This window comes from Lemur catta, chromosome 13, assembly GCF_020740605.2.
Source record: "Lemur catta isolate mLemCat1 chromosome 13, mLemCat1.pri, whole genome shotgun sequence".
NCBI classification, from domain to species: Eukaryota; Metazoa; Chordata; class Mammalia; order Primates; family Lemuridae; genus Lemur; species Lemur catta.
In genome coordinates this window covers 3,471,059-3,487,717 of record NC_059140.1, presented here as the reverse complement: position 1 = coordinate 3,487,717, position 16,659 = coordinate 3,471,059, and the positions used below count along the sequence as shown (strand labels likewise).

General features: G+C 36.6%; 1 protein-coding gene across 11 annotated transcripts in view; it reads right to left on the bottom strand.

Moving 5' to 3' along the window:
- Positions 1-770: 770 nt before the first annotated feature.
- Positions 771-16,659, bottom strand: part of LOC123648940 (olfactory receptor 2T6-like) — a 54,446-nt gene continuing 38,557 nt past the window's right edge. For 3 of the 11 annotated variants that reach the window (XM_045566874.1, XM_045566877.1, XM_045566879.1), the window contains 2 exons: positions 4,788-4,926; positions 771-4,192 (listed from right to left, as the gene is read on the bottom strand). In XM_045566874.1, the coding sequence (XP_045422830.1) occupies positions 2,573-3,499 (927 nt within the window). In that variant the 5' untranslated portion in view covers positions 3,500-4,192; positions 4,788-4,926 and the 3' untranslated portion in view covers positions 771-2,572. Of the gene's footprint in view, positions 4,193-4,787; positions 4,927-7,386; positions 7,426-7,471; positions 7,503-10,320; positions 11,110-11,198; positions 11,285-16,659 lie in introns of those variants that run through there. The other 8 variants (XM_045566880.1, XM_045566882.1, XM_045566878.1 and 5 more) reach the window with 7 other exon arrangements.

Below are 16,659 nucleotides of genomic sequence, written 5' to 3'. Positions count from 1 at the left end.
TGTGGTACCTTTGTTACAATTGATGAATCGATTTTGATATATTATGATTAACTATAGTCCATTCTTTCCATAAGCTTTCACTCTTTCTGTTCTCCAGTTGTATGGATTTTCAAAAATGCACAATGTCATCTAACTCCCATTACAGTTCATATTTTATAGTTTCACTGCCCTAAAAATCCTCTGTGCTCTGCCTCTTCATCCCTCCCTCTCTTTAACCCCTGGCAACCACTGATATTTTTACTGTCCCCACAGTTTTACTTTTCCCACAGTGTCATATAACTGGAATCATACAGCATATAGCCTTTTTAGATTGCCTTTTTTTTTCTTTGTAATATGCATTTAAGTTTCCTCTATGTCATCTCATGGCTTGATAAATAATTTCTTTTTATAACTGAATAATATCTACTATATGGATATGGCACAGTTTATTTATCCATTCAACTCTGAAGGGCATTTTGGTTAAGTTTTGGTAACTATGAAAAATCTACAATAAACATCCATTTGCTGGTTTTGTGTAAACGTAAGTTTCCAAATCAGTAGGGGTAATTCCCAGAAGCACAGCTGCCAGATCATATGGTAAGACCATGTTTAATTTTGTAAGATACAACCAAAGCCATATTCCAAAGTGACTATAGCAGTTTGCATTCACACCAATAATGAGTGAGAGTTCCTGTATGTCACTAGCATTTGGTATTGTCAGAATTTTTAATTGTAGCCATCCTAATAGGTGTGTAGTCCTAGCTCATTTTTATTTTAACTAAATTTTTAAGGAGTGCATTATTTTTTCTAATTTCCTATAAAGATCTACTTTCAATCCCTAAAGCTGTGATAACAAGGTATATGAGGGATAGATACGAAAAGAAAAATGGGAAATATTTTTGGAAATGAATATGAAATGTAATCACTCTGGTTAAGAATAGCTAAAATAATGACTAGTACTTGTACAGTTTTATTGAATTTGTGATTTTACTTGATTACTAAAATCATACAAGGAAAAAGTTTATATTAACTCAAATTTTACAGAAGAGGAAACTGGGTCTCAGTAACATCACATGACTGACAGGAGTCCACATGTGGAGGAGCTGAAATTGATGCCCAGTTCATGCATCAGTTCCCTCTTTCTCTTCTAATTTATTGTATTTCTTGTACTCAACATCTTCTGGGTTGCAAAGGCTTATTCCCATCATCTGGCACATGGTATTTTCCTAACCAGTTTGACAGTATTGAAGATGAGAGCCTCCAGTTAGAGGCCTCAGGAAAACTACCCCTGTTTTATAATTGATAACTCTGCTCAGTTAAGCAGGATCAGGTCTCCCTTCTCAATTAACCAGTCAGCCCAACCCATAGTTTTCCAAGGTGGGCTGTTCCATTTGGCTAAACATTTATTTGATGTAACACCCAGCCATGTGGAGACATGGCTGTTTCATTCACCCATCATCTCTGGCATCTGTGAGCAGTGAAATATCACTGAACCTGGCTGGGGTTTTGTCCAGCTGGTGAGAGCACAAAGCCGGGGATAGCAGCATGCAGAGGTGACCCAGGGTATCTGGGATATAGTCCTGGTTTTTACAACTGAGTTCTATGATTTAAGCCAAACATACTTCTCTAGGTCTCAGCTTCCTTAAAAAAAATTAAGTCCTTAACAAAGGGTTTTCCAGCTCTAACTTTCAAATGAAAAGTTGATTATTTCCTTCCCATTTTGTTATGTCCATTGTAAAATACAGAGCTGAAAGAAGGAAAAATGTGCTGTTTGCTGTTTCTTTGGAAGAAAAAGACTGATAGAAATAGCTTTACCACCACTAACATCTACAGAGAGATTTCAGAAGTCTAACAATCCTAAAGAATTGGAGAAAAAGCTGAAAATTGATTACAGACATTGCTAGTTAATGGGGTACTTCTTTCTCAACTACCTTTCACTGTGTCTTGCACTGTAACAATTATTTGCCACATTAAAAAAAAGGTAACATCATAGTATCCTTCCCCCACAGAGGTTTAGTCTTGGCATATCTGCAAAATACATGATTAATTTTTGCCAGCACCAAATTTAGATAAAGGAGGAATGTTTTCATTGTAACTCAAAGAAGAGATACCTGGATTTTTTAAATCCTGTGTGAATATACATAGATATCCCTTTTAAAGTTTTATGACAATTTATTCTCCTTCAAATGACTTTCAAATGTTGGTATCTCTAAACCTTCCATAAACTCTATCTATGGATAGTTTAAAGAATGTAGTCAAAATCACCAGTTCTTATGAGGCCATTGAAGATGGACAGAGTGTACAATATTAACCAGAGATTTGGGGGGCATTAATAAACTTGAATTGTAATCAGATAAGTGGTATGACAGCACAATTGGAATCAGTAGAAACAAAGAAGGAGTACACATTAGAGGTGTTTATGGAACTCTGTTATAATTTGTGTGTGAATGTTACAGTGGCTTCACATTTTTGATGGAGGTCCCCTTGATAGACCATTCAAAGCAACTGGCATTGGCAGTTGCTGCCAATATTGTCTATATTATCCTTGGTGGAATCCCATATACCCCCAGACAGACATGGAGGTTTTAGCCTGTCAGAATTCTTTTCTTGTCATGTCACAGGCCTCCATCACGTCCCTGTTCCTCAGACTGTAGATGAGAGGGTTTAACAGGGGGGTGAGGATGGTGTAAAAGGCAGAGAAGACCTTGTCTTTGATCGGGGTGTGGTAGGATCTGGGAAACATGTACATGTACAAGGCAGCCCCATAGAACAGAGTCACCACGATCACATGTGATGAGAAGGTGGTGAAGGCCTTCCTCCTCCCTTCTGCCGACTTGATCTGCTGCACTGTGATGAGAATCCGGGTGTAGGACGCCATCACCACAGAGAAGGGGATCAGCAGCATCATGACACAACACATGTACATCACCGTTTCATAGGCGGCTTTGTCACCACAGGCCAGCCTCAGCATGGTGGGTGCCTCACAGAAAAAGTGATTGATCTCGTGCGAGGCGCAGAACGGGAGACTCATGGTGATGGGGGTGAGGAGGAAACTGTCCAAATCACCACCAAGCCAGGAGCTGGCCAAGATCATCCAGCAGACCCGCTGGCTCATGAGGACAGGATAGCGGAGGGGGTGGCAGACGGCCACGTAGCGGTCGTAGGCCATGAGCCCCAGCAGGAAGAATTCAGCCCCCACAAAGCCCATGTAGAGAAAGCACTGGGCTGTACAGGCAACGAAGGAGATGATCCCCTTGTCCACAAAATAATCAACCAGCATCTTGGGCACGATGGTGGAGCTGTACATCACGTCGATGAAGGAGAGGTGGCTGAGGAGGAAGTACATGGGGGTGTGGAGGTGAGGGTCTGCGTGGACCAGGAAGATGGTGACCCCATTAGCTGTCATGGCCATGAAGAAAACAGCACAGATGGCACCAGAAAGGAATCCTGAGGCTTTGCTGTGAGTGAAGAGCCCCGTGAGGGTGAAGTCACTGGACAAGGTCCTGTTGTCTTCATCCATGGTGTTGAGTTTGACCTGGAGGCATAAGAACAAATGTACGGGGTTAATGAAAATCACAAAAGATAAAATGAGTAATTTAAAAATGTCTGTATATGCATTATTAAATTAATAATGTAACTAATATCAAACAGTTTTTAGTGGGATGGATTTGCAGGTTCTTCTCTCCTGGCTATTTCTTCTTGGTGAAGAGCAATTCCAAAGCTGGGTCCCCGTGGCATGAAGATGAGAGGGCATTTGGCAATTGGTGCTTGGTTTAGGGGAGTTTAATTACAATTGCAGAGCACCTGGGCCCTAGAGACAATCCTTCACTCAGACTTGGCTTCATTTATTTAAAATATGGTACAAGTATAAGACAATTGATTCAAGAAATTCACATTACCAAATACAGCAATTCAAAGATGCTTGATGTAATTGGGCATTTTCAAGATAATCTTAAAACCGATCTGTCTCATGTAAAAATTAACCATAAATTGTAGACATGGCTGAAAACTATGGTGAACTCCAGTTAATAAAAGGATCACAGCGTCCTTCATCTGATCACTGCCCGTGCTTATTGTTCCTTCACTCCGTTGTCAGTTTCTCATTGATTCACACACCAAATCTTTATTCATGGAGAGTTCTGTGCAGTGTTCTCAGCTCTGCGGATACTGTAGTAAACAAAGGAGATTGTGTCTCCTGTGATTCACAGTCTAGCTGTAGGAAAAGCACAATAAACAAGTAACAAAGGGGAACCACGGTTCCAGGTAATGCCTTAAGAGCTTTAAGGAAAACTTTAACACAGACAGTGAAAGGTGACCAAAGATAAGCAATGTGAAGATTGGGGAAGAAGCGTTACTACAGAATTAGTAGCAAATGTAACATTTCTACAGTGTAACGGAGCTTGTAATAACCTGGAAACAAAAGTCAGTTCAGGAAGAGCCTTGTAAATGAGGAATATGGTGAGGTGTCAGTGGTCAGTTCTTTTAGGCATGTGGACCAGAGCAAAGAGGTCGAAACTATTTTCTAATTATTATCAGTAGAATTGAGTTATAGTTTAAAATGTATAAAAGTTTGTTTAACATTTAACATGTTTATTCTGATCTTTTCAGTGTACCTTTTGTACATTTAAAGCAATGTGTGTTTTTTTGTGGGGGGCTTTATTTTACATTTTTGTGGGTCTCGAGGGCTTTCCCAGAGGAACACCTACATCTGGGATAGAGTGGGGCAGCCCAGGTTCTGCCTTCTGTCCTAGAGTCCCACCTATTTTAATGTTTTCCCCACCCTCTTTCACTCTCAGAAGCTTCCTGACCTGATCAGTTAGTCATAAACCCTAGAGAAGGAGACCACAGGAAATGTGTGGAGGACTCTGTAAGCCCGAAGGCAGCAGGAAGCCACGCAGGGTCTCAGACGGTGGAGGGGCAGCCACACCGTGGGTGGTGAATTCACATCTGGAATACACAATAAAAATAAGAAATGTTTGGGGACCTGGCTCCATTATTACTCTGCAGTGTGTCTTACTGCACATTACTTAAAATCTTAGAGTCAGTTCCCTGACCTCTAATTAAGGATATCCCAGGAAAGTTAAGAATTAAGAAGAGTGAAAAACTATATAATATTACTACTGGTGAACATTCAGTTCAGTTTAAATATATATGTTTAAAAATAATGTAAATATAATTGAAAAATTGCATAGAATGCAACATAATTCTAAACATTATACATATATATAAATATAGATTTTAAAAAAGGTCTGCAAATGGAATGCTAATAATCCACATAGAAAATAGATTCTATTTAAATTGAATGGAAAATTAGGAAGTACCAGAAAGCAGCTTTCATTCATTCATGTATTTATTCATTCAGCTATTTCCTGTGACCCGTCTCATCACTAGGCATTATTCCAGGGACTAAAGGTACCACCAACAATGTCCCTTTCTCTTGGAACACAGAGGGAAAGGCACCAATGATAAATAAATACATATACAATTATTAAGAATCTAACATATTTCTCTCAGTAAATGAGTCAGAAAATATAGATTTTTACTTATGACTCCAACACAAAGACAACTATAAGAATAAGAATAATTTTTAAAAGTGCCAAAAAATTCAGTAACTAGTATTAAAATGAGTTAAAAAGATACATGTATATGAGTGTGTATATGCATGTATGTTGGTAGGTGTGTGTTCTAAAATCCTTGAAAATATGAAAACAAATATAAAAGCCTAGAAGAGTTTTTAAAAGCATCTAATGAGATTAGATAGAAAAGAACTATATTAATTACAGCTAAAACATTATTCAGGATAAACATCACTTTTTAAAGTGTGGGTTTACTGCTTAAAGAAAGCAAAACCAAAAAGTACAAAATGAAAAAGATAGAATTAAAAGATGAAAAAAAAAAAGAATGACTTAAGGATATATAGACTACATAGCTTAAGGTGATACTATAAATGGAACAAGGAATAATTCTATAATTTGAATTTTATTTTTTTATTATTTTTTTTTATTTCAGCTCATCATGGGGGTACATAAGTTCAAGTTATATACAATGTCCATGTCCTGCCCATCCCCCCGAGTCAGAGCCTCAAGCCTGTCCATTCACCAGACAGTGCGCCTGGCGCTCACCATGTAGTCATAACTCTATCCCCTCCCCCACTCCCCACCTCCCCGAGTCTGCACCTTCAAGCATGACCATTCCCCAGACGGTGCACAACCCACTCATCCTGTACGCATACACCCAACTCCTCCCCCACCCCCATCTCAGTCTGATATCCAATTGGTATCCTTCCCCGATGTGCATTTAGGTGATGATTAGGGAAACACGACCAAGTGGGCTTCATCCCAGAGATGCAGGGATGGTTTAACACATGCAAATCTATAAACGTAATTCACCACATAAATAGAAGCAAAAATAAAGAGCATATGATCCTCTCAATAGATGCAGAAAAAGCATTTGACAAAATTCAACACCCTTTTATGTTAAGAACACTTAACAAAATAGGCATAGACGGGGCCTATCTAAAAATGATACAAACCATTTATGACAAACCCACAGCCACCATCATACTGAATGGGGAAAAATTGAAAGCATTCCCACTAAAATTTGAATTTTAAATGGAAATGCTTTATGTGCTTAGTGTATTCAGTTGGTCTCCATAGGACAATTATTAATACTTTCACTTTAGTATTGGAACTCTAAAATAAGAATAGGTTTACATCTAAATTGGAGAATTTGAAATACTTTATCATATGCGTGAAACACTACATAGAACAAAGGAAGCTCAAACTTGCAATAAATTAAATATTATGTGTAGAAACTTATGGGATATAGCCAAAGATGTACCCAGACAAAATTTTATAGCATCCCATAATATATTTTTTATAGAAAAAATGTGATATAAATAAAGGTTCAACCCAGTAAGTTAAAGAAAATCCACAAAATGAATTTAAATAGGAGGAAAAGAAGATGAAAGATTTAAATAGATATTCATGGACTCTAAAATAAGTAGACTGGGTATTTAAAGAGTTGATTATTTGAAATTGAAACAATATACACCTACTTCTGGCCATGCTAATAATGTTAATATTAGATGGGGGAAGAAAAATGACACAAGGCATCGCTAAGAATAAGAAAATGATCTAACCACAGATACAAGAAGAGTAGCAAAATATTTATAGTATAGAAGGTTATTTCGATATTATATTAATACAGTTTGAAATTTCAACAAAGAAAATGATTTTAAAATATTTTTGCATATGAGTACATGTATACATATAATATATATAATTATAAATAGATACAGTGCGTATACACATATATATAATCAAATTGCTAAAGAAGACCTCCAAATTTGGAAAAATTGGACTGAGGTGGGGGGTGGGTGGGGAGAGGGGATGGGTGTATACTTACATGATGAGTGTGTTGCACACCGTCTGGGGAATGGTCACCCTTGAATGTTCTGACTCTGGGAGATGGGTGGGGCAAGGGCAATATATATAACCTGAACTTTTGTACCCCATAATAAGCTGAAATAAAAAAAAAAATAGAGAAAAAAAGTGATTGTAAACGTACCAGTAACAAAAAATGTGAATATTTCTTGAATCCACTATATTAGAGTAAATTAATAGAAGAGCTTGTAAAGTACATGACTGAAATAACGAGAGATATATTGTGATGCTTAACATTTGCCTAAAAGCTTGCTTTTACAAGAAAAATAATATACCACATGATATTTTTGTTTCTTGTCTAATGGAAATAAAATACAGAGGCTCAATTCTTATAATAAAAATACCACATAAATTTTGATTTTTGGTGTACTATTGTAATTCAAGAGATGCTTCTAATATTAAAATTGCTAGGGTACAATAACCCATTTAAAAGTAAAAAAAAAATTGTAATAGGGTATGATCCTCTAAAATCCATAGTTCAGAAAGCATCCTAGGAAAAATCTTCAAAGAGCTGAAAATTTTAAAATTGTCACAGTATGTATAAGATATGGAATTAATTTCCCATTTATGTTATGAGCCTACATGGCCTATAAAACACTGCAAATGCCATAATGATAAACCAGTTTCACATCTATATGTGAATATTTCCCAAATGAATATTAATTGTTAAACCCAGCAGTACATTAATAGTGACGCACCTGCAGACCTGTCTATATAAACTCCCTCCCTCCCCCTCCTACCGCGCGTCCGGGGCGCGGCCTCCCTGCGCTGCAGAGCGGTGTCCTGCGGCCGTGGCCGCGCGTGGCCGTCCCTCCCGGGCACCCGAGGGCGGCTCTGCCCGCCTGGAGCGCGCGCCTCCCTCTTCCTCTGCGCGCTGCCGCCCGCGCCGCGGCTCTCGCAGCCTCCCGCAAGCGCCCCATCGTGTGTCAGCTAATAGCCGTTCATAATTTCAACACAATATTTCTATATAGTGACAACAAAAGTGGTAAAGTAACTGGTTACGTACTAAACTTGGAGAAAAACTATAAAACCAATAAAATGTAGTCCTAATAAAAATACCCATAGCAAATTTTTCTAGAGAAACCTGGCAAAAACGATTCTAAATTTGATCTGAAAGAATGAGCATGTAGTAATTATCCAGGGGAAAGAAATGTTAAAAATTGACTTTGCCCTCTGCGGGGCCAGTGAGAACTTCCGAGGCTGAACCACAGAGAGGAAAACACGGCCGAGCCCCTAGACAGAAGCGTATCTAGAAATAAACAACCCCCCGAAAATGGGACCTGTACGTGAATGTTGCACATAAGAAAGACTAAAATTCAAGTAAGTGGAAAGATGGGCTTTACAAAATGCATATGGAGATGGCAGAATTGCACCTCTCTAAGGAATGAGACTTTTAAATGAGCAATCTTGAAACCAAATGACTCAAAAACTTAAGTGCAAAAAGTAAATACATTTTCTCTAGAATATTTTTGTATAGTGTTTGAATCTCTTTAAAAAGATGTACATTACTTTGTAGTCTGAAAAATATGTTTAAAGAATGACAGTAACACTTAGAATTTTTATTGTGAGGATATGGTAAATATAATTCATTGCTAGTAAATATAAATTAAAAACCGTTTTTCTGAAAGTATTGGTAACATTTATCAAAGTTTTAAAAAATGTTTATTTTGGGAACTATTATGAGTTTATTCTAAGGAAATAATTAAGTAGCATGAAGATGTGAGTATGTGCAAAGACGTTAAATGAATCACTGCTTTTGATAGTGATAATAAACTGGAAACAATCTAAATGATCAGTGTTACCAGGTTGACTAAATTAAACACTGTCTGGCTTACATTACACTCATTGACATGCTTAGTTGTCTTGTCACATAAAGATGTGCGTGATATATTTTTGAGTAAGAGACACAGCACTACCTCTTTACAGACATATATGCGCCTCCGTAAGTTATCATCACCCGGAGTTGGCCTAGCAAGGCTTGGGTTGAGATAGGAAAGAATCAGCCCAAGGGCAGAAAGGAGGCTCGAGGTAGAGCCACGGGGAGACTCTGTGAATGGCACGAGATTGAAGAATCAGGAATACACTTCACCGGAGCATCCCAGAACCTGATGATTTACTTTACTTGCTGTATACTGTGAACTTTATATTACACGCCTTTTCAAATAAGGTGGACCAGACTCTGCCGGTTCTCAGAGTTCACTGAAGATGCTTTAGTTTCTCTGCGATGTTAACTTGACCAGAGAGAAACTTGACCAGAGGCTGCCCTTTCCCTGGTGACACCTCTTCCGCTTGTTTCTGTGACTATGCCCGTCTCCCTGAGGTTTCCTTTGCTGTGTGTTTCCGCCTCGTCAAATACAATGTGAGCTGTTGGAGGGTAGAATCGCCCTCTAAGCAGTCTTTATATCCACAGCCATCAGTACAGTCTTGTATATTTTAGGTGGTCTATACGTCAATTGATTATTAATTATTTCTGAAATTTAATGATACCTAAACTTAATATTTTCCCATTCCAAACTTGTACTATTAATTTGAGAGCACGGGTGATATAAATGTTTATTTTGATGTCCTCCATGATATCATACAGTACCCAGGGGCAAACTTTGAAGACCACTTTAGTATGAATAAAACTGGCCTCTGGAAAAGAAAGCTAATGGCAGCGATCAAGAAGGCAGTGGCATGCGTAGGGCATTTGGTTCCTTCTAAATTCATGGAGTGTGTTACACCTGTGCTTTCAACACAGCCTGACGGGCATCCGGCCACCCGACATCCACAGCCGTAGTAAGGTGTTCCTGTCTTCCAGATGCTGCCTGATGGTGTGTCCAAAATGGGTCACAAAAAGCAATCAGTAAAAGCCGTCCACAAAATAGTGACTGGTTCTAGCCAAATGCTGGCAGGGTGATTTATCATTTGGTTATTTCTAGTCTAAACATTTGTGCAAGAAAGTGATGTTTGTTTTAAATCAGTAAGGGGATGTTTCATAGATGAAGCAAAAGAAAATTTGCAGTCCCCCCGAGTGTTTCCATAATTATTTCTGCCCAACTGCTGACTCCAATTAATTATAAATATTCCACTTTTACCTAAAAAATGTATCTTTAAGTGTGCTAAGTGAATACTTTGGAAGTATTCAGGAATAACTCAATAATAACCTATGTTTTTAGCTTTGACAACTAGGTTTTTGTCTAGTTTTTGCCTTTATTCAATTCAGTTGAAATGATTTACCTCTGAACTCCTGCATTGTGCTTCGTTTATTTTCAATCCAATCTTCTTAGGGTAAAACATCCTAATTTCTCGTACATCCACCAGAATCCCTACTTTCCAATTCTATTCAATTTAACTATTTTTTATTCTTACTTAAGTCCCTGTGCTTCAAACTTATATCATTTTTGTGGGAACTGGATATGCCCACAAATCTGAATTATCTCAAACCAGTAACCTTCCTTGCCCATTCTCCTCCCCCTCAAACATTATCTAAGAGAGCCAAGTGACTTTCTTACCCTACGAATGGAGACACAGCTGATTATAGTGGATCACTTCTAGGTATAAGATATCTAGAGAGCAATATCAGTTAAAGGCAAAATTGGTTGTGTACCACTTCACAAAAGGTAAGATTTTAGAAACTGGAGAGAATAAAGGAAACATCTCTGATCTTCTTGTTTTCTGTCTCCGTATTAGCCTCCTTCTTTCCCTGAAAAGATGACAGGAGATCCAGTTTGAAAGGCAGAAACATCAAAAAAAGAGAGTATTAGTTAGAAGTATTTGAAGGTGACCACTTACCTGCAGCCCCACATTTCACACTTGGGCACATGCACACTTTGGAGCACACAGCACCGGGGAACCACGGAGAGGGGAGTTTAAATAGCCTGTGGAGTCACATCATAACCATCCTGAGATTTCACATGGAGAAAACTCCTTCTGATAGTCGGAGGGGTATCAGTGAAACTGGCTCTGGTTGGTACTAAAAACTTTTCTCAGAAGGTCTAAGTGGCAGGCAAAGAATATGTTCTAAACAAATGAGTGGGTTGTCTCTTCTCCAGTTTTTTTTTCTTTTATGAATTAACAGCTTGAGAACTGTTTAATGAATGTTTTAGCATCAGATTCCTTATGTCATTTTTCCCCTAGAGGGAGAATTATGAATAGTCATATTGGGAGAATTGCCAAAGGGAGAGAAGTTTTCCGTGTGGTCATTTAATTTCGCACTTTAACAACTGTCATGAGCTCTAATCCCTTTAGTTTTCTTTTTAATGAAGCAGCTTCCTAATAAACATCACTCATTAACTAAATGGCACTGAAAAAAGCATTTGTAAGCACCAATTCAGTAAAAGCACTGAGCAATCTGCTAAAAAATACATGAGGCAGGTTTCTGCTGAACAGTTTAGTGAACAAGTCCAATTTATGGAAACTATTAATATAAAACCCTTTTGAACACATGATCAGAGATCAGGTTGATGAAAAAGTTCTTTATCCTATATTGGGGGTTCTCATCTCATGAAAAACATACCACTTTTATTTAGAAAAATAAGCATTTGATTTATTTTTGAAGGTAACAATCAACTTTAGAGGATTTGAAAAATATGGGAAATTGTTATTACATTAGTTTAATACAACACAAAAATTGTGACAATCAGTTGTAAAGCTTCACTTCGCTCAATTTCTCTCTGGCAATATCAGACTCCTGTGAGTCTGGGATGAGTTTTTTGTGTGGCTACCTGAAACTGGAGTAAGTGAAAGTAATAAAATTATTAACGCCATGTCCCTCCACCAATCAAAGACTAGTGTTATATTTGGGAGTATATGCTCATGAATAGATGAAAGTTAGATATCTGGGTCATATTATTAAGTATATTTACTTTATTATTTCATTTCACAATTTATCATAATCAGTTTCAGTTCTCTAACCTGATTTTAATGGTCTCATGGGAAATTATTAATATAATAAAGACAAACAATAATTTTAACTAGTTTCCTAGCTTGGTTCCATGTTTTGCCATTATAGATAGCAGTGCAATGGAAAACTTTGCGCAGAAATATCCATGTACAACTCTACTTCTTTAGAACAGTTTTCAAGACGTGGAATTTCTAAGTCAAGGGACAGAAATCCGTATTGCCAAATGATCCTCAAGATGAATCTTGCTATTTCCTAGTAGCAATGTACAGGAGAGTGCCTATTTCACCACTCTTGTGAGGGCCTTTTCTTTTGATTCACAGATATATATGTGTGTATGCATGCATGTATGTACATGTGTGAGCATTTATGTAAAACTATTAAAACAGGCATGTCACCCCACCACCATTGTCATTTTATTATCAAAATCTGAAGTTTGATTCAGTTTTTATGTTTGTGAGCCATTAGAATAAGGAACTACAATCAAGATTGATATAGATCTTGATAAGAGGCTCCTATAATTTTTTTTGATCATGCCACACTCAAATTATATTGCCAGCCATTAGCATTTTCTGATATGCTCAGTTTATCTCTAGGAATATCACTCTTTGAGTTCGGGGATTAATTCTTCATTCCACTATGGAAAAGAAGTAAGTGAAGGTAGGTTGGATATCAGATGTGATAAACGATTATTTTATATGAACAAATTGAGGTTACTCATCCAGACAGAAAAGAAATCATTCATTCCACAAATATATTTAAGGGTATACTATGTGTCAGACATTGTATTGAGCCAATGACATACTAGTAAACAAAATAAAAACTGTCTGTGGCTAATTGGAGCTAAAAGTTGGGTTTGTGTTGAGAATTCAGTGAGTGAATACACTTCAGGCAGTTAGCTATCATCATCATTATGATTGTTCATATTATTGTATATAGTGTTTTTCTTTTCTTTACCTAAGGAAATAATTTTTATCAGTTTCTAGTTTCCCAAAATGAATCCTGAAACCCCAGGTCACTGCATCCAGACAAATCTAGTCAGGGGAGGACAGGCTTAGTGAGATTGGTGTATTTTTGTTTGAGTTTAATTTTCTAAACACCCACAGCATTGTTGTCCAAACTAGGTGTAAATTCAGAAGATTGTCTGCTCCTCAGCATGAGTGGCTATTAGTCATCTGTTTCTTTTGCACCCAGAGAAAATTTTTTCCCTTTGTATATGTTGTCTGTTTACCCTTTGATTATTTCTTTTGCTGTGCAGAATCTTTTTAGTTTGATTAAGTACCATTTGTCTACTTTTGTTTTTTTCCATTTGCTTTTCTGGTCTTAGTCATAAATTTTTTTGCCTAGGTCAATGTCCAGAAGAGTTTTTCCTAGGTTTTCTTCTAGTATTTTTAGGATATCAGGTCTTACATTTAAGTCTTTAATCCATCATGAGTTAATTTTTGTATATGGTGAAATACAGGGATCCAATTTGATTCTTCTGCACACGGCTATCCAATTTTCCCAGCACCATTTGTTGAATAGTATGTCCTTTATCCAGTGTATGTTTTGTCTGACTTTTCCAAAGATCAATTGGTTGTAGTTATATAGTTTTGTTTATGGATTCTCTATTCTGATCCATTGTTCTATGTGTCTACTTTTATGCCAGTACCATGCTGCTTTGGTTACTATAGCCTTATAGTATTATTTGAAGTCAGGTAGTATGATGTCTCCAGTTTTGTTGCTGTTGTTGTTCTTTTTGCTTAGGAGTGCTTTGGCTTCAGGTTCTTTTTTGGTTCCATATGAATTTTAGAATTATTTTTTCTAATTCTGTGAAAAATGACATTGGTATTTCGATAAAAATTATACTGAACCTGTAGATTCCATTGGGCAGTATGGTCATTTTAACAATATTGATTCTTCCAATCCATGAAATTGGGATGTTTTTTACTTTGTTTATGTAATCTATGATTTCTTTCATCAGTGATTTGTAGAGTTCTCCTTGCAGAGACCTTTCACTTCCTTGGTTAAATTTATTCCTAGGTATTTTTGGTATTTTGCAGCTATTGTAAATGCAATTGACTTCTTGACTCGGTTCTCAGCTGGACATTGTTGGTGTATAAAAATGTTATTGGCTTTTGTATGTTGATTTTATAACCTGAGAATTTGCTGAATTTGTTTATCAAATCTTGGAATCCTTTGGAGGAGTACTTAGGGTTTTCTAGATATAAGATCATACCATCAGCAAACAGAGATGATATGACTTCCTCTTTTCCAATTTGGATGCTCTTTCTCTTGCCTGATTGCTCTGGCTAGGATTTACAGTACTATGTTGAATAGTAATGGCAAAAGTAGGCATTCTTGTCTTGTTCTTTTTCTTAGGAGAAATGCTAATAACTTTCTCCAATTCAGTATGATGTTGGCTGTGGGTTTGTCATATATGGCTTTTATTATTTTGAAGTATGTTCCTTCTATACTGTGTTTTTTGAGGATTTTTATCATGAAGGGATGCTGGATATTAAAATTCATTTGCATTTATTTCAGGAGTTCTATTTCTTCCTGGTTCAATCTTGAGAGATTGTGTATTTTCAGAACTTCATCGATTTTCTTTAGGTTTTCTAGTTTGTGAGTGTAGTTTTGGATAATAATTCAGTTGGTGAGCATACGTTGTTCATAACAGTTCTAATGATTTTACCATGCAAGGGATCATTTTCTTCCTAATACTACAAAAGCTCTGCATTAGATCATGTTTTGATAAACAATGTAATAAATATATTTATCTCCCTATTCCAGCAATCTATCAATAGAAATTTTCTGGATACTTTTCAAATTAAATTCAAATTTTAGTGAGCTTTCAAAAGATTCTTCCTTATTGTTCATAAATGACAGAATCACAAAAAGAACCTTACCATACAATGATACTAAAGGTTAAAGGTAAAAAGTTCACAAATAGCTAAGGCAATTTTGGGAAAGAACAAACAAGGAACTGAGCCTGAGAGATATAAGTTGTTACTATGAATCTCTAGTAACAAGGAAAACATTGAGTTCATGAAAAAAAGAAAGACAGACAAGGAATAATATAAAGAACTTATTTCTTCTATCTAACTGAATGTACCCATTAACAAGCCTCTCTTCATCTCCCCTCATATTTCAAAACAGCTAGAAGAGAGAACTTCTAATACAGAGAAATAATAAATAATTGAAGTGATGGATGCCCTAAATACCTTGACTTGATCATTACACATTCTATGCATATAACAAAATATCACATGTACCCTATAAAAATGTACAGACATTATTTATGTATCAATAAAAGAAGTTAAAAAAGAAAAAAGTAATAATGTAGAGCCTAGACACACACAGACGTGGAGAAACCTATATTATAATAGGTTATTATTATGATACTACCATAAAACATTGATAAACAGAGTAGCAATAAAATATGACATAATTTCTTCTTATTAAAGATTAACATATGAAAATGTTTCCTCCTGCCATTGATTGAGATAAATTATAGTCCTAAGTATTAAGGAAGTAAAAGCCTGCCTGCCATTCATGAGGCTGAGATAACACAAATCCAGCCTTGAAGTTAACAGGAAGCATTGTTTGTTCTGCAGACGCTCCACAGCTCTAAAGTTTCAAAACAGCTCCTGCAGTCACTTTCCTGATTGGGATTTCACCATTCGGAATGAAATGCCTCCTCCTTTCTAGAGGACCTTGGTCACTCTGACACAGAGAAGCAGCTTCTATCTCTAATCTAGGAGTTTCTGGAGATGACATTCACTTCCGCCTTGTCATTTTCAAGGAGGTGGATCTTGGGTTGACTTTGCAATCCAGACCTGACGTCAGCTCCTTTAGACAGAGCCCTGCTTGGCTTTGAGCTTATCAAAATAATTGCTTTACTTAAATTTCACTGAAATGTCACTCTTCCCTAAATTCTTATAAGTCTACCTTTTCCTTTGGTGAAATGCTGCACTGTTCCTTTGTGTGTGGTCTTCCTCGTTGTAATGGCTTCATGCACCTTATTTCATTAGAGTGCATGTGGGTTTCTGATGGTCTGCGGCTAATTGGGATAAGACAATACATTTGGGGAAAAAATCAACATTGATACAATATTTTACTAGGGAATATTCTGGGGAAAAATTAAAAATTTAAGAAAATAAAAAGCACAAGTTATATAGAGAAGTATGAATGACTTTAAATACATAAAAATAAATACTCCTAAATTTATAATATATACCATAAAAAGATGAAAACAAATGATATTTTGAGAGAAGATCTTCCCATCATATCTAATGAACAAAAGTTGAGTATTAAGAAAAAACATATTTTACAAAATAAAAGTAACCAACTGAAAAATGAGCTAATGATATA